This window comes from Cavia porcellus, unplaced genomic scaffold (assembly GCF_034190915.1).
Source record: "Cavia porcellus strain 051 isolate PalLab524CR breed Dunkin Hartley unplaced genomic scaffold, mCavPor4.1 scaffold_26, whole genome shotgun sequence".
Classification (NCBI taxonomy): domain Eukaryota; kingdom Metazoa; phylum Chordata; class Mammalia; order Rodentia; family Caviidae; genus Cavia; species Cavia porcellus.
The window spans coordinates 33,632,629-33,657,028 of NW_026947509.1; the positions used below are offsets into that span (position 1 = coordinate 33,632,629).

Consider the following 24,400-nt stretch of genomic DNA (forward strand, 5'->3'; position numbering starts at 1 on the left):
TATTTTTCCACAGAAATGGTACTGCACTACCATTTGTTTTACTCAAACCTCTAGCAAACATTAACATGACTGTCTCCTCAATAAACAAACACAATTAGACAAATATTATTAAAAATAAAGAAAAGACTTAGACATGGTACCTGCCCTCTAGGCCCACAGTCCGGGATATACATATAAACAAATGATCAGCTACATTACAGTTGACATACTGTGTTGATATACTTCATCTGATCTTCTTAATCACAGGAAATTAAGCCAAACATCACCATCCCCAGCATTACTGTAAAGAAAGAGATACTTGCAGGGCAGTTTCTCAAGATGGATCACGCAGCTGAGTCAAATCAAATCAGAAATGGAACTAGGCACTCAACCTGCTGATCCAGGGTTTGTTTCCCCTAGTGTTCTTAGCAGTTTACTCAATATTGGAAGCTGCCAGAAAAATCTACAAAAACTTTAATAGAAAGAAGATGACCCTGATAGATGCGTTTTGATTTTTTTTTTTTTTTTTACTTTTTTTCTTCTTTCTTTTCTTGAAGTAAAATGGATTTGAAAGGGGAAAAAAAAAGATGACAACCTAGGCTCTCAGTCTAACAAGTTCAGCAGCATACAAAATACAACATGGAGACAGAGTCTGAACATCTCTAAAAGGGGAAAGAATGAACTAAATTTATTTCTATCTTCTTGCAGAAATAATTTCAAAACATATACCCCTAAACCAGGTCTGTTTACCACAGACCTGTAATCCCAGCACTCAGAAGGCTGAGGTAGGAGGATCATGAATTCAAGGCCAGCCTGGATAACATAATACCTTGTCTCAATCAATTAGCAAGCAAACAAATGAACAAACTAACTTACTAATTCATAAACAAAATGGTTTAGAAGTATATTTAAAATAGGCATGGTGATACATGCTTGTAGTCCCAGCACTTTGGGAGGCTGAGGCAGGAGGATCACAAGATCAAACCTAGCCTGGGCAATTTAGTAACTTCATAAGACCTAGTCTCAAAATAAAAACTTTAATGTGAGTGAGTGAGAGAGAGAGAGAGTGTGTGTGTATGTGTGTGTGTGTGTGTGACTCATATTACCCTTGGTTCTATACTCGGTAGCACAAGAAAGTATACCTAATTAAACAATTTATAAATTCATGCTCAAATATTCCTAACCTACAGTCAGTGATTGAGTTCAGGGCTGTATATCCCTGAACTAGAAGCACCCTATGAGCCAAGATGGTTTGTTTTTTAGTTTTTTTCAATGAAAAAGATCTAAAGCTTTCATCTATCTTGAAGGTGTCTATGATTTTCAAAAGACACAATAACATGCTTAAAGTATTTTTTCCAATTCAGTACAGAACTATGACCATTTTATGACAACACTGCACCACCTATATATTTTATTTTCTTGTATCACAGTTTATGTATAATAGATGCTAAAATATGTAAGCAGCATGTCACATGTAATGCCCGCAGTGACAATAAAGTTGTTTTCGTCTTTAATGTATTAAATCTAAATAGGATTCTTCTAAAAATTAAATTTAAATGTAATGTTCATGTTTGCCTGGTCCAACTGAGTGGATTCCTAAGGAGAAAGAGCAGTAAACGGGCACCTGTGTGCATGTTTGACCCACAGCCAAAAGCGGTGTTTATGGAAAACTTCAGATGGAGCAAGAAGGCACTCGGCCAACAAAATCTACAGCTGTGAGACTTGGAGCTTACAAATGCCCAGTCTCCAAAAGCAAAAGTGGAATTATGGGGTAGACTTTGAAGCTTGTTTATGCGCAAACTTTTGCAACAAATGACTTTGTATTCCTTATTAAGATACACATTCTCAGGTCAACACTAAAAACAGGTCCTAACACTGAAGAAAACACTGAAAGTGAATACCACTGAAGTATTGATACTTATCCTGCCCCAATAATTTACTTGCACATAAAACTCATAGTAATAAGACAGATGTTTAAAACTCTATACCCACACATTTGCAGCCTAACCATGGAGGGAGAGGGATAACAACCTATTCTGCTGATTAACAAGTCCTGAAAACACAAGAGTTCCTGGCTGAATGGGGACAGAAAGGCTCCTCGAGCCACTGGCATGCATCCCACTCCCCAGTCCTCACGCTCACTGCCTGCAGGTACACACACCCAGAAACTGCCTGACATCTCGGGAACAGGCTATCAATAGCACGGCTTAAGTGAGCAGAACTGAAAGAAACTAGACATCTTTGAAATAAAGCTAAGTACACTACAGAAGATAGAATCCACAAGCACTTGCCTTGCACACACAAGACCCAGGGTTTAATGTCCAGCACTACAAAAAGAAAAACAGAGGGTGGAGCCAGGAGGAGAAAGAGGACAGAAGGAAGGCTGGATAGATGAAAGGGAGTACACATGGGAGATTACATAGGCAGGATATGTATCCCAACAAATGTTTTGCTTTTTTCAAGAATACAGCATATTTGTGGGTTATATATTGGGGTTACTAAAACCAGAAAGAAAACAAATACTTTTAGGGACTGAGAATTGGATTTCATTAAAAAATAAAAATTTTAAAAATTTATGTAGCCTTGACACATGGTTTAATCATTATAATTTTAAATAAAAAAATAAATCTATCAATGAAAAGGTAACCAGCATTTTATCTTCATTCATAGAACAGACTTCAGAGGCATCTCCAACTACCTTACTGTGAAACACCTAAAACAAAAATGACAAATTCTACTCAGATGGGAGGGCCAAGCGCTTCAGGGTAGAGATGCCTTCTCATCTGTGACAGTATCAACTGGATCCTGACTAAACTGACAACCTCAACCAGAAATAAATGTAAATACTCAGGTTGCTGTCTCAGGAGTGTTCTGCCTGAGTGGGAAATCCAGAGCTGTCCACTACAGCACACAGTAAAACAACTGCACTAAAGACATTTCTTTCTACTTACACTGAGGACCACTGTTACCAAATCATTTTTGTCTCAACATACTCTGAATGGAGTACCTTTGAAAGAGGATTCTGGGTTGAGTAAAACCCTTTGGTATGTTGCCTCCTATAATGTCTACTTAACACACATGGCAGGTATACTCAAGTCTTTTTGTTTTCTACAAGGCAGTACTGTACAACACTTGCTTTAGCATTTTTTCTTGTTTTCATTTTTTCCTAGCAATCAGTTGGCTGTGAAGAGAAAGTACAGTTCCTACTAACATGCCAGGAATGAATTTCATTGGAGTCCTTCTCTTGCTGCCATTAGCATCTCTGGTTCTAAAGGTCAAAATTTCCAGTGCTGTCTCAACTTGCACTGAAATGGCTGGCAATAATAAAGAAGGAATTAATATTTTTTTAAATGGGGGGGAGAGGAATCTACAAAGGCGGATTTCCCTTTCTAAGTAGCATTATATTAGTCTACATTAATAATTTTCCCAGCAGGCCTTCCATGATTTTATTTTCTGAACAACCCAGTCTTTGTTTCTCGATCCTCTTACATGTGACATTTGATTGAAGTTTTAAAATTAGCAGCTAACAGAGAAGAAAAGTACTGCTCACTGAGGAATTACACAAAGCCCTGCCTCAGCTCATTTCAAGGTTGCTACAAGCTAGATCACAGACGGTCCCCAGCTACACACTTCAGTGCTGAGTTAAATCTTATGTTCCCTGCATACTACATTTTACTCTACTTCATTACACTCATCAGTAAAACTTTCCCATCACTAAAGCAAGTTTTAGGAAACAACTTCAGTTCTTTCACACAGTTGTGCTGTTTAAAGATAAGTAAATACAGGGTACCAATTTTATTTTCATTCAAAGCCTTTTTACATAGCCCTTTCAAAGTCTGTTTCTTTGCAATAAAAAAAAAAATCTCAGGTAACAAATTACCTAGATTACTGGTTCTAAAACTAGTAAGAGTCACTCTTACAAGATGGAATAGGAAAAGAAAACTAGGAAAATCAATTCATTAATTTATGCCTAAACATCCTTATCCAAATAAATCTTCCCCAAAGAAATGGTGGAAAAAAAGATTAGTGAAGGAGATATCTCACACTTCAACATGCTATATAAGGAAAGACGGCTGAAAGGAAATCTTGCAGGGAACTTTATCCCTTTGAACTTTCAAATAAACTCTTAAGTAAGATTATGCAAACTTACTAAAAACCGGTCCTGATTAGAGGGAAAAAATGCACCCCTTCTCCAAGTCAGTTCTGGAGGCTTTCTCCAGAGTTGTTAAGGTTTGTGTTGGGTAAAGAAAGACCTCCTAACAAACCAGCATTCTTTTCCACATGATCAGAGCTAATTGGCCCCCCTGCAGACTAAGTGACCAATCACATCAGCTTCAGCTGAAACCAGCCCCCACAACAATATAAACACAGGAATGTAAGCTGTAAAGCCAGTCCAAGAAGAGAACCTACAAACTACACCTGTAGATTACAAGTACCTGATCAGAATCAGGCTCTGCAGGCTTCCTAAGATCTACCTTGGCAGATAGGCTGACCACTGCAAAGGAAGTGGTGAGTACATCAAATAACATTCATTTTTATTTCTTCCTGGGAAAGAAACTGACTGGCAAATAGAAAACAGAGCTAGATTACTTCCAATAGATTTCTTTAAACATAAGGTCATACATGAAAGGTCTTTCTTTTCCTTAAATTTTAAAATGAGAATAGCTCCACTGAAAGCAGTAATGGAAGTTTTCCTCTTAATTACTTTGTTAAATATATAAAGACTTTCCAATATAATATAGGAGTAAAGGAGAAAGGCCCTAGATAAGATTCAGTGTCTTTAAGAATCTACATTTCTTTGGAAAAGATTTAAAAAACAAGAAATAAGTATACAGAAATAAATACCTAAATAATAAATCATCATTTTTATTTTGAGAAAATTAATGAGTATCTTTAAGTTTCTTTTTAAGCAAGGAATTATTACTGAAATTAATAAGCACTTTTGCAAACCAAGTATGAAAGAATCTGAACTTATATAAGAGTTATAATTCACACTATTTGTCCTAATTACAGAATGCAGGAGAGATGATTACAAGATTCTTGACAGTCTTATTAAAGTGTGATTATCAGACATGAAAAAACACTGTATTCACTTAACATTTCTTAGCATACCTTAAACCTTAACTATTTAACATGACTGTAGTACTACTTTTAAAACGTAACAGAAAAGACATAATTTTAAGGACTACAACTTAATAAGAATGAAACTATTATTTTGACAACCAATTAAGTTAGCAAACTATCATATAACTTTTATAATTTATAATAGGTACTGTAAGCACTATCTATCTTTTATACTACATAGTTTCCCCCGCCAAAACAACTTTTAATTTGGCAAATATTTTACAGCCCATACACAGAACTACAGAACAAACTTTCCTAATTTCCCATTCTACTTTCTAAATGGATCACTTAATGAGAATCATATAAACAATCAATACTAACCAAGGCAAATATATTTAAAAAGCACTCGAGTGCCTGCAGGGACATAAAAATGACTTGGGAATAGTATATATATGTCTGCCCATAAGATATTTTGGAATTTGATAGTAAAAATACTACCCATCCAGTGACTTTAATGAAATGTTTTAAAAACCATATCAGCAGACACAAAATCATGTAAGACACAAAGGATCATTCCTACAGAAAACCTATCAACCGAAGGAACTGAAAATAAGCTTACAAAGGTATACAGCTTTAAGGTATCATGTTATCTAATTCCCTTTTCCCCCTTTCTTTGTTTCGATTTAAGGACACCTGGAAAAGCAGACCAGGTGGCTTGCCCAATAACCAACAGAGACAGCGCCTAATGGCTGTATCTCCCTCCTGTGTTCTATTATACCACAATGAATGCAAACAGTTAACTTATTAAGTGGGTATCCAATATTTCTCTCAACCATTTGCCAGCACAATCCAAATAAGATTCAACAAAATTTCAAGTAAAAAAAAAAAAAAAAATATATATATATATATATATATATGGCTTCACTGTTTTTGAGATTAGTCCTTTGACTTCCCTGTGCATTGGTTTGTCCGTGTTATTAAAGAAAAAGAAAAAAGAAAACTATTAAGAGCCTAGAGTAAACCTGCTGCAAAAATTGTTGGTAACTCAAAAAGCCCAAGTTAGAATAATTTTATAAAGCATAGTACATCTCCATTTTAGTAAAGTAGGTTAAAATAGTGAAGAATCATGGGGCTTTTTTTTCCTCAAGCATCTGTCAAACACTGAGCACTTAGTAGTGTTCTGCTGTTGGACAGTGGTTCCAAAAGTAGAACCACCACCAGTATACAGCTCAGAAAGCCTTTTCGACCAAAGTAGGAACAAGAAACAAAGGACAACAGAATTGTCCACACACTCTGAAGGAACCAACTATCCTTCAATTGTTAAACCCTTCCTACTCGAGTAGCACAATCTTTTCTTTTTAAAACTGCATTCAGTATATTTTTATAACTATCTTATTTGGTAAAACATAACAGCAACATGCTGTGTAAGAAGTGTTTGATTTTTCTTTAACTTTTTTTTTTTTTTTGTGCCAGTGATGGAACTCACGACCTTACACTTGCCAGGCAAGTGCTTACACCACTGAGCTAAATCCCTGGCCCTAAGAAGTGTTTCTAAAATTCAGTTTTTATAGGTCTGCTAAATACAACTAGACTAATAATTCGGACTGTACTAAAGTCCAGGTCTTGAAAGAAGTCTTCCTTAAAATTCGTTTCTTACCTCAGAATTATAGCTCTGAAGCTAACAAGCATTCCTGAAGAGTAAATATTCGGTAATGATTCTTAAAACTAATCACAAGGCTAACAAAGGTCAAATGTATGTTTTACTGGCAACATAGCACTGACTCCAGACTCAAAGAGTGCGTGGGGTTAACATTCAGAGGTACTATCTTTGTGAATTTATGCAACTCACTGTGCTTTAGTTTCATTACTTGTAAAATGAGAATAGTGGTACTTACTGCTATGAAAGCTAGAAAATGTTATTCAGAACAGTAAAGTAGTTAAAGTTTAATGACACCTTCTCATCAGGCATTGCCTATTGGCTTCACATGAGTTAGTGTAATAAACTATTTGTTATGATTCCTGACATAAAATGTGATACATTATTAACTAATATGATTAATCATGATTGTCCTAAAAATCATGTCTAAAATGAATGGTTTCAATTAGTTGAGTTTCAAGGGCAAGAATACCACCTAAACATCTGGCAACAGAAGAGTCATTTTAAAATACATTACCAATTATCTTGGGAAAAATTTTTATTTCAAACTCTCTGAATAATTTTTTGTAACAACAAAACAAAAACAGAAACAAAAATATGTCTTTGCAGTTAGCCCAAAATGAGTAATAATCCAAAGACCTCACCTGTCTTGTATAATTCTATTATTTAAGTATCAGTAACCTCATTTGAAAATTGGCATGATAACATCTGTCTTGCTGAGGAACTAAAGAATTAAGAGATAACGTAGTATATAAAAGTGTGGTACCTATGAAGATTTTATTATTGTTGTTATTTCTAAGTGGACAGAGATCAGGTCTCCTAAAACATTTAAAGAATCTAGTAAAATAAAGATCGCTGCATATGAGATGGGGGTATGGCTCAGTGAAGAGCACTTGCCTAGCAAATGGGAGGCCCTGGGTTCACTGCCTAGCAATAGATAGCCAGACAACCAGAAAGAAAGAAAGGGAGGAAAGGAGGCGAGGGCCATGCAAGGGGGAGAGAGAAACACATTAAATACAATGACTGTGATAATTTGCTGGGGTAATAAAATACAAAACATTAATATAGTAATAATAATAAGTGAACAATCTGTAGCTCAAAGATTTCTAGTATCACCAACAAATGTTACATTAGCCTCAGGACAAAGGAGAAAGTTGTATATAAGCTGCCGGCCAATGTCCAATCCCAGTAACACAGAAAGGGAGCCTCCAAAGCCCTGAAGTTCCTAGACAAAACGATCTATCACATCCAGGAAACTGCCTCACTCCATGTGTGCTTAGAGACCTTACTAAGCATCATTTAAAAGGAAGAGACAAGCCACAATCTCTAAGGTATCTACTTCTGTAAGAAGCAGCAAGAAAAGCCAAATACAAACTCCAAGAACTATGGATATGCCAAGTAAGGAAACTCAAGGGAAGCGAGGCTACATTTCCTGATCTGTTCCTGGTAGACTCTTAGACCAAAGCATCAGACACTTGCTTGCCACAAGAAAACACATCAGATTTCTATTCACTACACACAAAAGTACAACAGCGGTGAAAAACACTGTCAGCAGAAAACTACACATTAGTTACCTTTTTCAAACTACCATTTGATCTCTTAATGACTATGTCCATCCTTAACCTTTTGCAGCTTTTTCTTCTGGCTTACGTACTATTCAGGTTATTCTTACTTGGCTGTGACTCTGTGTAGAGCACTTACCTACCATGTGTGAGGCCCGGGGTTAAATCCTTAGCACAAGACAGAAAGACAGGAAAAAAGGGAGGAAGGAAGGGCCATGCTAAGAAGAAAAATACACTAAATAAAATGATGGTGACAATTTGCTGGGGTAATACATTATAACATTAACACCCTAAAACACCCATGTTTTAAAGACTGTAATATGAATCTGAGATAACTAATTAAAATTAAAAAAACAAACATTACCATACAGTGAACAACCCCTAGCCCAAAGGTCTCTAGTAGCATCAACAAATGTTAAATTAGCCTCAGGACAAAAGGGAAAGTTGTATATACAAAACTGGCCAATGTCCAATCCCAGTAACACAGAAAGGGAGTCTCCAAAGCACCAGTCCCTGGAAAGGACCTAGTGAAGCCAGGAAACCGCATCACTCCACATGTATCTAGAGCCCTGGGTTTGTTCCTAAGATGGGAGATGGGAAGCAAGTATTTTCTTGACATCTTGACCTTGAATATTTTATTTTACCAAGAAAATAATTATCCCTCAACCCCACAATGAAATCAGAAGCTAGAATATTTAAAAATATAGCATCCCATCAGCTGGGACAGAAAAAAAAATCTATGAGTATGTCTATAAAATGACAGAACAAAGTTCAATCATAAAACTCATATAAGCGTATATTAGAACTGTAGATCCCTAGAAGCTTAGCACAATTATGTCTTATCCTAGTACCAAGTTTAGCTTCAAAAGATCTGTGAACACTTTAATACTAAATTTGCAAGCAATTCCTATTTATTTATACAGAAGAATACATAGTCAGGCTTCTTCATTTTCACTAAGAATTATTCACTACTGTAAATTAATTACAGATTTGAGGATTACAATGTATAATGTATATACCATTGTTACCCACTAATCGACGTACTTAAAATTCTGGGTTTTTTTTCCTTTTTCTTTCTTTTTACCTATGAATAAAATGGATTTGGAAAAAATACCACCACCCTTTCTGGTGAAACAGCTCTCACTAGCTAGTGATAACTTAGTTTCCACTGACTGACTTTTACCCATCTCTCTTTCCAGACTCTAGAAATGCTATCTATTGTCAATTTTGTTAAGACCAATGTTTTTATTTCCCACAACAATGAGATCATGTTATGTTTGTCTTTCCCTGCCTGGTTTCTTTCACTTAAAAGAGTGACCTCTAAATCCACCTACACTGTTGCAAATGACAGGATATCATCTTTTCTATGGCTACACAGTCTTTCATTATGCATATCTTCCACATAATATTTATGTCCTATTTTGATTAATGTTTAAGTTGCTTTTATTTCTTGGTTACTGTATAATGCAGCAATAAATACAGCAGTGCATATTAAAATTTTTTCAAATTAATTAATTATAAAAAACTGTGCTGGGGGCTGGGGATTTAGCTCAGCGGCATAAGTACCTGCCTTGCAAGCAGGCAGTCGTGAGTTTGATCCCCAGTACCGATAAAAATGAAAGACAAACAAAACAAAACAAAACAAAAAACTGTGCTGGGTGTGTTAGTGTAGCCCTGAGGTTGAGGCAGGAGGATCATTGTAAGTTTGATGCCTCGCCTTGTACCAAAAAGATATGGAGTGTTAAAAAGGAGCAAATTATAAACTTCATCCTCCTCAAGACTTCTAAAACATACTATGGAAATGTTAAAGTATTGCCAGATATGATGGTACACACCTGTAATTCCCACACTCAGGAGGCTGAGGCAGAAGGACTACAAAGAGTTGGAGGGCAGCCTGAACTACATACCAAGATCTTGTCATGAGGAAAGAAAAGGTTAAAGTATCAACATTTTAACACTTCTTCAAGGAAATAACAATAGATTTCCTAGGGTAACATATGATTAACTAGCAAATAAATACGTCTTGGTCTATAAATGTGCCCTTCTAAAAGTTCCTCAAGTTGCAGTCAGAGAAACATTCTCAAGAAAGCAAAAAGGAATTTTAGAATTCATGAATATTAACTGTAAAACAGGTATGGGCTGACAACCTCATTCTTGATTTCAGAGAATCACAGCCTGAGATGGAAAGCAGTAACTGTAAAGTTATTACTCCTCTCCTCAGTCAAAGACATCGAAGGATGGTCACCAAAGATGGCCATAGCACCCTTCAAACGGATGGCGCTCCAAGAGGCCTTGTGTATCTTCGAGATGCATGGGGAACCCTAATAGACATGCGCTGGCGCTGGGTGATGCTAGTCTTTTCTGCCTCTTTCGTTCTCCACTGGCTTGTCTTTGCAGTGCTCTGGTACGTTCTAGCCGAGATGAATGGTGATCTGGAACTAGATCACGATGCTCCACCTGAAAACCACACTATCTGTGTCAAGTACATCACCAGTTTCACAGCTGCATTTTCCTTCTCTTTGGAGACGCAACTCACCATTGGTTATGGTACCATGTTCCCCAGTGGTGACTGTCCAAGTGCAATCGCCTTACTTGCCATACAAATGCTCCTAGGCCTCATGCTAGAGGCTTTTATCACAGGTAATTTGTCTTTGTTCTTAAAAATAATTCCAAGCACACTAAAAAGGGTATTGTCAATTATAAGCAATTCTGTTACAGAATAAATCATTTGTATTATTAAGAAGTAATGCCAAAGGAAGAAAAGAAACAGTCTAGGACCAAACAATAAAAAATGTACAAAGAATGTGACATATTTAAAGTTTACCTATTTGATCTACTTAAGGGAAAAGAGGGCCATTACAACACTAACTTGTAGGAACATTATATGCCAAAGAAATTGCCAAGAGGTCTCAAAATTTTCCACAGGGCCAGATATTTAGCTTAGCGGCACAAGCGCCTGCCTGACAAGCCTGAGATTGTGAATTTGATTTCCAGTACCAAAAAAAAAAAATGTTTTTTCACAAAAGCTAACCACTTTGTTAAATAACTGAATAAGCATGTTCCATGCATATTTTGATAGTTTGTTGCTCCCTAGCAGAGACATTTGGTGGTTTTGAAAATCATCTTACCAGTATCAGTGAGCTCACAGCACCACAGCCAGCATTACATGCTGGGGAGCATCCTTAGCAAAATATGCTGAAGAGATGACTATAAAGAGTAGGAAATTTTGCTTCTACAACTGGTGGCTAGCTGGGTGTGGTGGCACACACTACTGAATCCAGCACTGGGAGGCTGACGAATTGCGAAGATGGCACGGTGAATCCCAACCTGGGAAGCTTAGTGACCAGGGAAGCACTGTGTCAAGAAAACCAAAATATGCACTTGATAGCATCTAAAGGTCTCTCCTTTATTAAAGGTAAAGGTACAAAGTAAAGCTAATTCCCTTTTAATGTTATATATAACAATTTTATAAAAACAAAACCTGGCTTTAACATACTATCCAATAATAACCTAAGAACTACCACACCACTTGAATGGTGCTCTGGCATGAAGTCCCAGTGTGCTATCAATCATCTCTACAACCAATAACAAATTCGTAACTTCTGTAAGAGTTCTTACACTGGGTCACTTCTTGGATAAATTTATGGGAGTTGTGAATTTAGATAAGGAAATCTAACAACTTTTTTGCACTAACTCCTAAATGAATTTGACACACTTCTCTCTGTTGTAAACATAGCAGGCAGGCAGTTACAAGACAGGCATGGTAGCACATGTCTGTAATCCCAGAACTCTGGGAAGCTGAAACAGGAGGGTTACAAATTCAAGCCCAACCTGAATAATTCTTCAACTTAGCAAGATTCTGTCTCAAAATAAAAAAAACTGAGATACAGCTCAGTGTAAAGATGGTGGGTTCAATCTGCAGCCAAAAAAAAAGAAAGGGAGGGAAGAAAGGAAGAGTAAATGCAAGGATCAGTACTACTAGTAACTGATAAAAACTGCTATCACGAGTATTTTCATATTAAACTACAATACTTCAAAATCACTATATAAGTCCATGGTTAGATTTTATTGTTTGATGCATCAGAAAAGTACATGTAGTACTATATTTTTCCAATGTTCAGCTCAATTTCAATATATTTTTTTCTGTATGCATTTTACTCTTGAGCTATTTAAAAATAACTCTAATATGCCCAATCTGCCAACAGGCTCTGCTGCACCTAAGTGATTAAGAAACCCTCATTTCTACCCGAGGGCACAGAAGAATGTACTGAAATCATCTAAAAGTTTCCCCAATAAAAAGTTTTATGTAGATTTCAAAGTTAAAAACTTTCAAGTGATAACTCCTCCTATCCCAAATCATTCCACTCTTAAGTAGTCTCTACTTCAACTTGAAATTATCTGGTGATAACCAAATTTCATTTGTTTTCTATTTTTTTTTTCTGTTAAATAGGGAGAGGAATATAGGAAATGTCCTATTCTTTGACTTTGTAAGATACAGTACTAGAGGAAAGTTTTACATTTGCATTAACAATATCCATTTCGAAATTATGGTTTCTTTACAGAAATTTATATATACTCTAAAAATTCTGCAGGCCAATGAGACTTCCCACAATTAAATGATGAATTGAATTCCTGAGTATTAGAAAGCAGAGCACCAAGAAATGTTTATTTGATATACTATTCTCAGAAACGGTATTGATGTTTCAAGTTTTCTTTCTAAAAGTGGTTTCTAATTTAGGTGCCTTTGTGGCGAAGATAGCCCGCCCAAAGAATCGAGCTTTTTCAATTCGCTTTACTGACTTAGCAGTGGTAGCTCACAGAGATGGCAAACCTAATCTTATCTTTCAAGTGGCCAACATTCGACACAGTCCTCTCACCAGTGTCCGGGTCTCCGCTGTTCTCTATCAGGAAAGAGAAAACGGCCAACTGCACCAGACCAGCGTGGACTTTCACCTTGATGGCATCAGTTCAGAGGAATGTCCGTTCTTTATCTTTCCACTAACCTACTACCATTCCATTACACCATCAAGTCCTCTGGTCACTCTGCTGCAGCATGAAAATCCTCCCCACTTTGAATTAGTTGTATTCCTCTCAGCAATGCAGGAAGGCACTGGAGAAATCTGCCAAAGGAGGACATCCTACCTACCATCAGAGATCATGTTACATCATTGTTTTGCATCTCTGCTGACCCGAGGTTCCAAAGGTGAATATAAAGTCAAGATGGAGAATTTTGACAAGACTGTTCCTGAACTTCCAACTCCTCTGGTGTCTAAGAGCCCACACAGGACTGACCTGGATATCCGTATCAATGGACAAAGCATTGACAATTTTCAGATCTCGGAAACAGGACTGACAGAGTAAACCGTATCAATGGCACCCTTTTTTTAATGTAGTGAATATACCCAGTCAGTTATGCAGCTACTTTTCCTTCACTGTATCTAATGTCTTTTTTCCTCAATGCTGATTACTTTTCTCTGAGCACATCATGGCAATCATGCTGTGCCCACATACACACAAAAAAAGGCTCAACTAATAATACACATTTTGAAAACCAAACATTCTACCTTACAAAGTTTGTGTCTGTGGTTATCTACTGAGATCAATGAGACTCAACCTGACATATATTTAAATAAAAATGCTGCTGGTCAGTTTCTAAGGATGTAGTATGATACCAATAATGAAAAGATAAAATGGACTGAAGTTTAAGAATATGGAACTCCTAAAAAAATCAAGGATTTTTTAAAAAAAGAAGGAAAAAAAAATCAAGCAAAAATCTCTCATTTCATCTGCAAATTGAAGCAACAGTCTAGTTCCAAACTTAGCTCCAGGGGCAGAGGATGATTTCACAATAATGAGGGAACATCCTTGTACAACTGTTATTTTTTCAAGACTGCAAAGATTATTCTTTTGATTCTTTATACTACAAAAATAGGGTAAGTATTACTTCCTTCATTTTTAACAGCTAACAACAACTATTCCAAAGAAAAACAACACAGTATACTTACTTACAACCCTAAAATCATTTCAACATGACATCACAACACATGCATGCTCTCTTTTCCATGACCCATCTGATGACAAAAAACCATGACAGATCTAAGGAACTCATAAAGTTTTATAAACACAAAAGTTAAGATACAAATTAAGAAAAAAAACTCCCATAGATGAAGCAAAAAATAATTAGGCAACAAGTATTTTCAAACTTTGAGTGCACTGAAATTCCTGTTTCCAACATCAAATAGTTTTTTCTATAAACATAAAATGAGTGTTTATTCACCAGTAGGAGGTTGGACTAGATCTCTATTATTTCTTTCCAAGTCTAAAGCTCCTTGAAAATTGTGCTTTTTCTGCCTCATTTTTTAATTTTACACATGCTAAGATGAATACTTTCTCTTATACACAGCTTAATTTCTTTGACTAATTTTCATTTTGATTAAAAAACAAAATTATCCTCAAGGAAAATAAGACCCAAAAAGTCAACATATCAGGTTTCAGATGTGTAGCTGCTCTTTGGTGAAATGTCCCGTATTCAGGCTTATGAGGGAAAAGGGCAAGATTAACCTTCCCCACTGATGACGACCCAGGCAGGAATCACCTCTTGAAATAAATACTAGCTGAGTAAAGGCAAGCAATTGTGAAGAGCAGGTCACAGCAGCAAGTCACATTTTTCTACTCTTTAACCAAAAGGAAAAGAAAATAAAGAAGAATGTTGGAGCGGTCTAATACTGACAACAGGAGACTATCAAGGACACAGAAACCTAATTATTGTGAACTTTGTGGTTTAAAAATCTTAGACATTCATTCTTAACTAGCAGTGAGACCAACGGATTTTTCCAAGACTACTGTAAACCATAAAGATAGCAGAAATTCTTATTTCTCTAATAAGTTAATAAGGAAATAAAGTAGTATCAAAGATTCCCATGGTATGTTTTTCCTAAAAGTGCTGTATCATTTACACAGATCACAGCTTACACAGTTAAGTGAAGGTGAGTGTGTGAGACCTAGGATTTGGGTCTCCCTGAATTTCTTCACATTCCTCATTGATGTCAGAAGAGTCTCACACCACACTTACTACTCACACATAAAGTAGTGCCTGAAAACTAAACGTGACCTCCCCTAAGTATACAGGAGGAGGGGCTGTTAATAAACTAGTGCGATTTAATAAATACTTCACAACTAAGAAGTATAGTTAACAAAAACTTTGGGTGCACTGCTAATAATTCTTTCACTTATTTTAAAGAATTATACTTTTGAGATTAAGGGTTATGTTTTCTGCAGACAGACCACTGTCTTTTCTGGCAAATGGAGTACAAATGGAAAGGGAACAGTTACCCTCTGATGGCTCTGCCTTCACAGGTTGTGCAGTTCACCAAGTAGAGCTCGCAGACATTCTCAGGAAGACTAACTAGAACTAATGTAAAGCACTTTGGGAAATGCTTCACAACACACATGGTCTAGCACAAACTAAAGGAATTACTACAAGTCATAAGAGTCTAGATTTATGTATATAAAAGCTCTTATTATTAACTGACAGAAACAATCTGTAACCAAAATTTCTACATTAGTTGGAAGTATTTCACACCAAAATGAACTAATCAATATCACATTTAGCTGAGCCTACTGGTATCATCAAGACCATTTTTTTTTAAATGATTCTTTAATTTCATCCTTACAGAACTATATTACAAAATTATCATCAGAAATGATCTCCTGTGAGGGATGATGATTCCTACCCAGAAGTGTGTGATTCCACTAATATAAAGCAAATGCAGCCAGCGATATAGCTCAGTGGCACAATGTCTGCCAGGCATGTGCAAGGTCCTGAGTTATATTCTCAAGACCAAAAAAAAGCAAATGCAGGAGCTGAGTACAGCTCAGTGGCAGAGCACTTGGCCAGCATGCACAAGGCAAGGGTTTGAGTCTCAGAACCATATGCCAATGTGCACACGTGCGCGCGCGCGCACACACACACACACACACACACAAACACAGAGATGCAAATATATGACATGAACTGTCATTTAAAGAAACAAAACATTCTGGAATCTTCGTACCTGCATTATCTTAATTTGATGCATAAGATATCTCACAATTGATCAAACATCAGTGTGTCCCAACAAACTAGCATTTGCTACTATTCTTAGAAAGCATTAAGATCAATTATAGGCAACTTAAAAATGTGTATTACTTTCAACAGTAGATTATTTACAAAAAACATCAGAATTCTTAGTATAGTCAACCTGAAGTGAGGATTTCAGGAAAAACATTCAATAAAAACTACTGTATTAGAGTGGGAAGGGGGGTAACATATTTTAGTATATCTATTAGCATAATAATCAGTATTAGAAGTTAACTTCTAATCATTAACCTATTAACTTCCTTAATCTTATATTTTATGTCAATTTAGTTTCATGCAATTTGTCTTTTCAAAGACATATGTGGGGAAAGCCAGGTATAGTGGTGCATACCTATAATCTCAGCATGTAGGAAGCTGAGGCAGGAGGACTATTCCAAGTTCAAGGCCAGCCTGCCTCCAAAAGTGAGTTCAAGGCCAGCCTGAGATACAAAGTGAGACCCTGTCTCCAAAAAAACAAAATAACCTTTACTTTTAACAGAGGATAAGAAAACTGCATTTCTATGAAAATCATGAATGATGATGGAATAAAGTTTATACTCATTTGTTTCCACCATCAAAATACAATTATGTGTCAGAGCTAAAAATCTAGGTGCTTTCTTCCAGGGAACTCATTACTTTACCAAGGCAATCCAAGTCATTTTCAGGTAAAGTAATTATTAAAATTTTCAAAAATGTATAAATACCTGGCTCCTTGAACCTTCCACAGTCCCTTTCTGCTCTTGAGAATCATGCAGATCATCACTAATTCCCCTTTCACAAGATCGCTACAAAACATTTGCAGGCAGTGACCCCAAAAACCCTTCTCATCCATCCTGCCCACAGTCCTGACTCCTATGCAAACTGCCTCACTTCCTCTATGCAGGCCCCATGACATGGTTTCAAATGCCCTGGCCAAATGCTCTAACACGTAGACCTTTCCAAGACATGGCCCCAGAAATGAACACATTGGAGCTGGGGGTTTAGCTCAGTGGCATAAATACCTGCCCTGAAAGCAGGCAGTCATGAGTTCGATCCCCTGTACCCTTAAAAAGGAAAAAGACAAAAAAAAAAAGAAAAGAAAAGAAAAAGAAAAAAAGAAATGAACACATTGCTTAGGCTGTCTTGTGACAAAATAAAAAGATACAGTAACAGGCCTCTCCATCATCTGACTCACTGAGGCTAACTTAGATCTAGGAAATGCTGCCCTCTGCTGGGATGACAGCAGCATGTTGCTAATCAACATGAAGCACAGTCAAATTAGAGAGTGGATGCCTTGACTGCCGTTACACACAGCTACTTCATATTTAAATTCTGTAGTTTAGGGTTTTTTATGACCACATACATACTCTTCTGTTAAACTTCCATTTAATTAGAACTGGTCTCTTGTTCCACCTTAATTCTGACCCCAAGTCCAAACTGTCCTATTCCACAGGTAGACCTCTCAACACTCAAAAGATCCGAAAACAGGTGTGGTGGCACACCCCCATGGTCCCCGCATTCAGGAAACTGAGGCAGGAGGATCACCACAAATTTGAGGCCAACTTGGGCTATATAATGAGTTCAAACCCAGCCTGAACTACACAAAGAGTCCCTTTCTCAAAAACAAACAGTGAAAGATTTCAAAATCAGACCAATACACCAAACAAAGGAATAGTATTTACAGGGCTGAAACATAACTAGAAACTCGGTATTGGTGTAAAATGAATAAATGAGTTCAAACACTCTTATTTAACCGTTTCAACCACTTGAAACACTGGTTGATATGTGCAACATTATCCCATCTGGGGGCTACTACCACTGAAAGTATAAATGGATCTGATCACTTTTCTCGATCTTTTTACTAATAAAATTGATAAAAAGCCATCTGACAGAACAGTCAAGAATGCAGCATCAGGATTCAAGCCACACGGCATCAAGATATCAAATCACAGCCCCATTTAATCCCAAAAATTCTATAAGGATTTATAACCTCACTTTATGATGACATTAATGAATACAAGAGTTTTAAGAATTTTCCTACAAAAGGAATTACCACCTCAATCTATGACACTAATGAGTATTTTAAGAGTTTAGACTATCCACATCCTTCTGCTTTCAAATTCGGTACTCTTTAGACTATCGCTCATCATATCTCCATACTCCCTGGCAACCGTATTAAATAAGACGATGAGTAAATCCCTCAACATACTACTCGTTCAGTCATCCATAATTTTGGTAAAACTGATGGTACTGTGCCGATTCTAGATGAAATTTCTTCATGCTGCACTCATTCTGTTTTTTCATTATTATCCAAAAATTAAAGCCATGTTAACAAATGAGGACATCATATCACTGACATGTTTAAATGAGTCTGGTAAGGAAACAGTGAAGCACAATTATTGTAACTACTATATTATTCAAGACAATTTGTAAATCAGTCTGTGAATGATATTTATATACTTAACGTGTTTATGAGAAACACTTTCCCTATCAGGTAAAATCAGTTCTAGAGAATTTTTCTGTTACTTGTAGGAATCTGGAAACTGGTTATTTAATAACTGTGATGGTATAACAAATTCCTTTTTCTCTCAAATTCTATCATCTACTGGCAGTTTATAAGGCAGTACCTCTAATTAGAAAGCCCATCTTATAAAGGTTTTTATATAAATTAAGATTAATTCATCATAAGCACTGAAATTCTCTTCCTTTACTGTAGAAATCCTATTCCTTTTATCCTCCTTGATGGAAATCTTAATTTATTTCATCTCAAAACATGACAAACTACAGTATATATAAAGGGAAAAAAACAAAAGCAAATTATTAAAGTAAAAGCATTTGCAGTTAAGTTGAGTAAATCCTATCATGCAATATCACACAATAGAGACCTTAAAAAACCACAAATTCTAAATGAGAGCAAGGCCTCACCCCTATATGCTGCAGAGGTGCAGGTCAGTGTGTCAATTTTTATTATTTGTCTTATGTGTGAACCAACTGTTAAGCACCAATACCAAGGGGGTGCAGGAAATATTTCAACAGTAAGAACCTTACCTACATCTTTTCGCCCTGGTTTTTCAAACCGTCTGTCACCCCTAAAAAAAGACAAGATAAATTTCAAACAAAGCCTGAGTGTATACATAAATTTCCTATCCATGACACCAATTTGTCGGTATTTTATATCAATTCTTTGTATTTTCAAGTTATAAAACATGGATATTGCATGGTTACTGCTTAATATTTTGAAAAGTTTTTAAAAATGCAAAGATAAAAACAAAGACTTTTCCGCTTCAATTACAGATCTAGCTCCCACTGATTTTACACAGATACATAGTTTTAAATACTGCTTTGAGAATAGTTTTTCCTATATCATTAAATATTTTCAAAAATCATCCTTAAACTTCCTAATTGTACAGTTATTTATTATGTGGATATACCATTAAATAAAGGTAGTATCAACTTTTTTGTTTCCAAGTATTTAATAAAAATCATCTCAGTACTATCACTGTACATCCATCCATCCATGTGCAACTGCCCTCATTTACCATGACAGTCTTGATACAAAGTTATAAGCAATACAGAGAAAATCCTTGTACAAAAACCAACAAAATGGCAATGCTTCTCACTGGAGTCTAATCAAAGAGCAAACCAAATTAACTATTCATGTTGGCAGCAAAAAATTCATCTGTGTATCTAGAATGCTGCTTCCTTTATGGAAGTACTATTTAAAAGTTTCTAACATACAAGTTGATATTAATAGCATTTTTTAAAAAATGAAACCCTAGAACTGTATACAAAGGCTTCTCTGCAGAAAGCAGAAAATAAATAAGCTTTATAGACCAAGAAATCTTACACCAAGATCTAGATCCTTTAATTACCTTTCCTCCCAGCTCTGTGATCTATGCATTTCCCTGCTACCTCCTCGACCAAACACACCCTCTACTTCATCGAAACTTCTTTGGTAAAAACCACATTCACCTCTACCTCTTCCTGAAAATAAGAAGACAGAAAAAATGACAGTGAGAAGTCAACATTCAGCACATTATGAACACCAAAGAGTGATCTCTGAAGTTGTCTCTGTACGCAGTCAGAGGTCTATATTTAAATACTTGACAAAGCCTGATGGACTCTTTACCCGTGAGAACAGTGACAGTGAAACAGCTAGACCACAAAAGGTTCAAACGAAAAAGTTAAAAAATTAAGGAAGGAGCCTCGTTAGTGAATACAAAAGTTCCATCCTTAAGCTCTTTAACCTAGGTGCCAAGGCACACATCTCGCCCCAGCTACTCAGGAGGCGGCCAAAGCGGAAAGATTACAAGTGTAGGTCTAGATCAGGCAAGGTCTTTTCTCTACACAAGACAGGACTGTGGACATAGCTCACTGACAGAACATTTGCACAGCAGAAGACGCTGGGTTCAATCTCCACTCTGCCAAAAAAAAAAAGGCAGAAGACTTAATAAAAACTTCGGCTGGGTGTGGTGGTACATGCCTGTAATCCCAGAACTCAGGAAGCTAAGGCAGAGAATCTCTGTAAATTCAAGACCAGCCTGGATTACAAAGTGAGTTCTAGACCAGACTGAACTGCATAAGGAAACCCTGTCTCAAAAAGATAAATAAATAGCTAGCTCCAATAGTGAAATACTGTAAATTAATCCTTTCATTGGATTGCTTTCAATAAAAATGGAATAGGGCTGGAGATATGGCTCAGTGGCACAGCACCTGCATAGCAAATGTAGTATCTTGAGAGTGATTTCTGGTACCAAAAAAAGAAAAAAAAAGAACAAATACTACTTTGGAGAGTTTGTAAAGAGATTAGCTACAATTTAAAATGTCAAGCACAAGGGCTGGGTGTGGTGGGGCACACCTATAATCCCAACACTTGGGAAGCTGAGGCAGGAAGTTTGCTAAAGAGTTCGAGGTTAGCCTGGGCCACAAAGTAAGTTAAGGCCAGCCTGAACTGCATAGTGAAACCCTATTAGAAAAAGACAAGAAAAAAAGTCAAGCACAAATGTTAAAATTATATAACCCACAAAAAGGATAACTTAAAAAGGTCAATTCTAAAACTACCAATTAGACAAAACAATCTTTACTATCTACTCATACACTGAGGTAAGGGCGGATATGGTGGCACATGCCTACAATCCAAGCACACAGGAAGCTGAGGTAGGAAGACTGCTGCAAGTTCAAGGCAAGCCTGGGCTACAAAGTGAGTTCAAGACCAGCCTGAACTTCATAGTGAGACCCTGTCTCAAAAAGATTAAAAAAAAAAAAAAAAAAAGAAAAGAAAAGAAAAAGAAAACGAAAACGAAAAAGTATCAGTACTAAAAAACAAAGAGCTGGTACGATATAAAAGATATAATGATATAGAGGCTCTGGTATTCTACACGTAAACTGGCCTTTGACAGGTGTGGTAGCGCATGCCTGTAATCCCAGCACTCAGGAGGCTGAGGCACGAGGATTGCTGGGAGTTGAGCCCTGCCTGGGCTCCAGAGTGAGTTCAAGGCCAGCCAGAACTGTTTAGTGAAACCTTGTCTCTAAAAGACGAAGGAGAAAAAAAAAAGGAAATAGGTATTTACTGAAATTGATTCAGTAAAATCTATCAACATCTGATTCAATATTCTACTTAAAATTTATAGCAACAGAAATACAATACACCTATGCAAATATAGTCACCCATCATATAATGTTCTGGTCAATGATGGACTGTTCATATGAGGGTTGTCGCACCAGATTATAATGCAGCAGATACTTCCTGTCACTCAAGAGACACCATACCATCATAACGCCACAGTGCAGTGACACACTCAGGTGTTTGTGGTGATGCTGGTATAAACAAACCTACTACAGTACACTGCCAGATGTGTAAACATGTAGCACTTATAATGGGGTCCAGTACACAGTGCTTGACAGCAATAACACAGCTGTTGCAGGTTTATGTATTTCTATACTACTTATCATTTGAGTGTCTTCCTTCCACTTATGAAAAAGAAAAGCTGAGGGCTGGGGATTTAGCTCAGTGGCATAAGCACCTGCCTAGCAAGTGCGAGGTTGTGAGGTGGATCCCCGGTACAAAAAAAAAAAAAAAAAAAAAAAAAAAAAGAAAAGAAAAGCTGACTGTAAAACAGTATATCAGGACTAACTTCAAAAATCTTGTGTTTCCTACTTCTTCAGTGGGCCAAATCATGACCTACACCATCTAGATTTAAGTACACTGTGATGTTCACAAAACAATGAAATCAAAATCACTTAATGACACATTCCTCAGTATGTCATAGCTAAAATATGCACAGATACATGATACAGTCATGTATCTGTGCACATTTTCACTGCAATGTATAAAAAACAACAAATAACATTCAATAAAATGGCTAAATTCTGATAAAACATAATACACTGAAGTCAAAGTTAAAAATTATGCTATTGAATAACAAAAGCATACAATGTAACAATGCATGTAAAAAATTATTTCATTTATGTAAGTGCCATTGCTAAACAGTTACAGTCAGGAAGGACATATATATCCAATTGCTGATCTGGAAACAGCAATAATGTGCACTTTCGTTTTATATTGTATGCACAGTTTCCCCAGTATCCTGGCCATCATTCCTAGCTTGATTTCTCCCACAATGCAAAATGACCACCCAAAAAATGATGCATTTATTTTTATTTTTTGCAGTCCTGGAGATCAAACTCAAGAGTCTCATGTTATTAAGCAAGTGCTCCACCACAGCCACATCCCCAATGATAAAGCTTGAACATAGGCATGAAGGCATTTCAAAACCAAACAGAATTGAGTTAATCATTTCAAATATCCATGCAGTATTTCTACTTCGTTATAATCATGAACTGACCAGAATACAGCTGTGACTCTTATTTGATCACACTAAATTACTAAATACTAATTACTAAAATACTAAATTAATGCACATAATTGGACATGGTTAATCTTAAGAACGACATATATTTCATTATGCATTTTTCGCCTTCAAATTGAAAACGATAGTTGATCTTAATCATCCTAAGGTTACCTTCCAGTTGTACTAATTTCACTTTGACAAAACAGAATGTCAAAGCACAGATTTTTTTCCCTCTTGAGGAAATATGCATTTATAATTTAATGTCCTAAAACAATGTAATCTAAACTATAATGCAACAGTAAGGTGTTCCTCTACAACCATGATTTAGGATAGAAAAGGTTTATTAAAAAAATAAAATAAAATAAAGCAAATTTTTCAGGAAAGCCACTGCATGTACACATTATCTTTAAAAACATTTATTCTTGAAACATAGATATAAAGAATAGCACTTAGGATACCAGAAAAATGAGAAAAACACATACAAAGTATTTCCCACCAGTTTTGACCAGTCCTAACACTAGTCCTGTTTATGAATGAGTCTGAAAGCTTTATCAATGGGATGCATAAAACATTTCTGATTCTATAGGTTTCCCATTTTTCAAATTTAAATCACCTATAAATGTAGTTTCCGTGGAAGAATAAGCAAAAACTATTCATAAAGTGAAATTTAGACTGTCCTACTGTCTGGTATTTTATCTATTCTTGTAGAAATTAAGATACACTTCCTTGGGGCTGGAGATATGGTTCAGCAGCATAGCGCCTGCCGGTAAACTGCAAGGTCGTGAGTTCAATTCCCAGTACCAAAAATAAATAAATAATAACAATAAATATATTTCCTTTTAATAATGCTGAAGACAGCTATGGCAGATAAATGTGGGAATTGGCTTTATTTTCTCAACCGCTGCTCAGAAATGCCTTTAATATCTTCTTAGCTCTTTAGAACTAAACCACAAGTTATTTGAAACTCTAGACTTTTAAAAAATTTCTATTCCTTGTATGTTCCTTCACTTGCTGAAATTTTTTTCCCCCTGTACCAGGGATCAAACTCACGACTGCATGCTTGCCAAGCAGGCACTTATGCCACTGAGCTAAATCCCCAGCCCTGAAATACTATTTTTAAAAAACATAAAATACAGATACCAATGCTTATGCTTCCTCTGTATTGTCTATTTAAATTTTACTGGTTTATGGT

General features: G+C 36.3%; 2 protein-coding genes across 7 annotated transcripts in view; one reads left to right on the forward strand and one right to left on the reverse strand.

Annotated features, from left to right (window-relative positions):
* Gigyf2 (GRB10 interacting GYF protein 2) overlaps window positions 1-24,400 on the reverse strand; it is a 128,714-nt gene that overhangs the window by 55,130 nt on the left and 49,184 nt on the right. For 4 of the 5 annotated variants that reach the window (XM_013157487.3, XM_063237100.1, XM_063237098.1 and 1 more), the window contains 2 exons: window positions 20,230-20,341; window positions 19,406-19,446 (listed from right to left, as the gene is read on the reverse strand). The exons of the other annotated variant lie outside the window; for it this stretch is intronic. In XM_013157487.3, the coding sequence (XP_013012941.1) occupies window positions 19,406-19,446; window positions 20,230-20,341 (153 nt within the window). The remainder of the gene's footprint in view (window positions 1-19,405; window positions 19,447-20,229; window positions 20,342-24,400) is intronic. 5 annotated transcript variants of the gene reach the window in all.
* On the forward strand, window positions 4,354-15,177 carry Kcnj13 (potassium inwardly rectifying channel subfamily J member 13). 2 transcript variants are annotated; one of them, XM_063236618.1, is made up of 3 exons: window positions 4,354-4,488; window positions 10,427-10,902; window positions 13,001-15,177. In XM_063236618.1, the coding sequence occupies exons 2-3, from the start codon at window positions 10,443-10,445 to the stop codon at window positions 13,621-13,623; spliced, it is 1,083 nt and encodes a 360-aa protein (XP_063092688.1). In that variant the 5' UTR covers window positions 4,354-4,488; window positions 10,427-10,442; the 3' UTR covers window positions 13,624-15,177.

Coding starts and splice junctions, on each gene's coding strand:
- Kcnj13 (XM_063236618.1), top strand. CDS start 10,443: ATGGAAAGCAGTAACTGTAAAGTTATTACTCCTCTCCTCAGTCAAAGA. Junction 10,903..13,000: donor GCTAGAGGCTTTTATCACAG/GTAATTTGTCTT, acceptor TTTCTAATTTAG/GTGCCTTTGTGGCGAAGATA.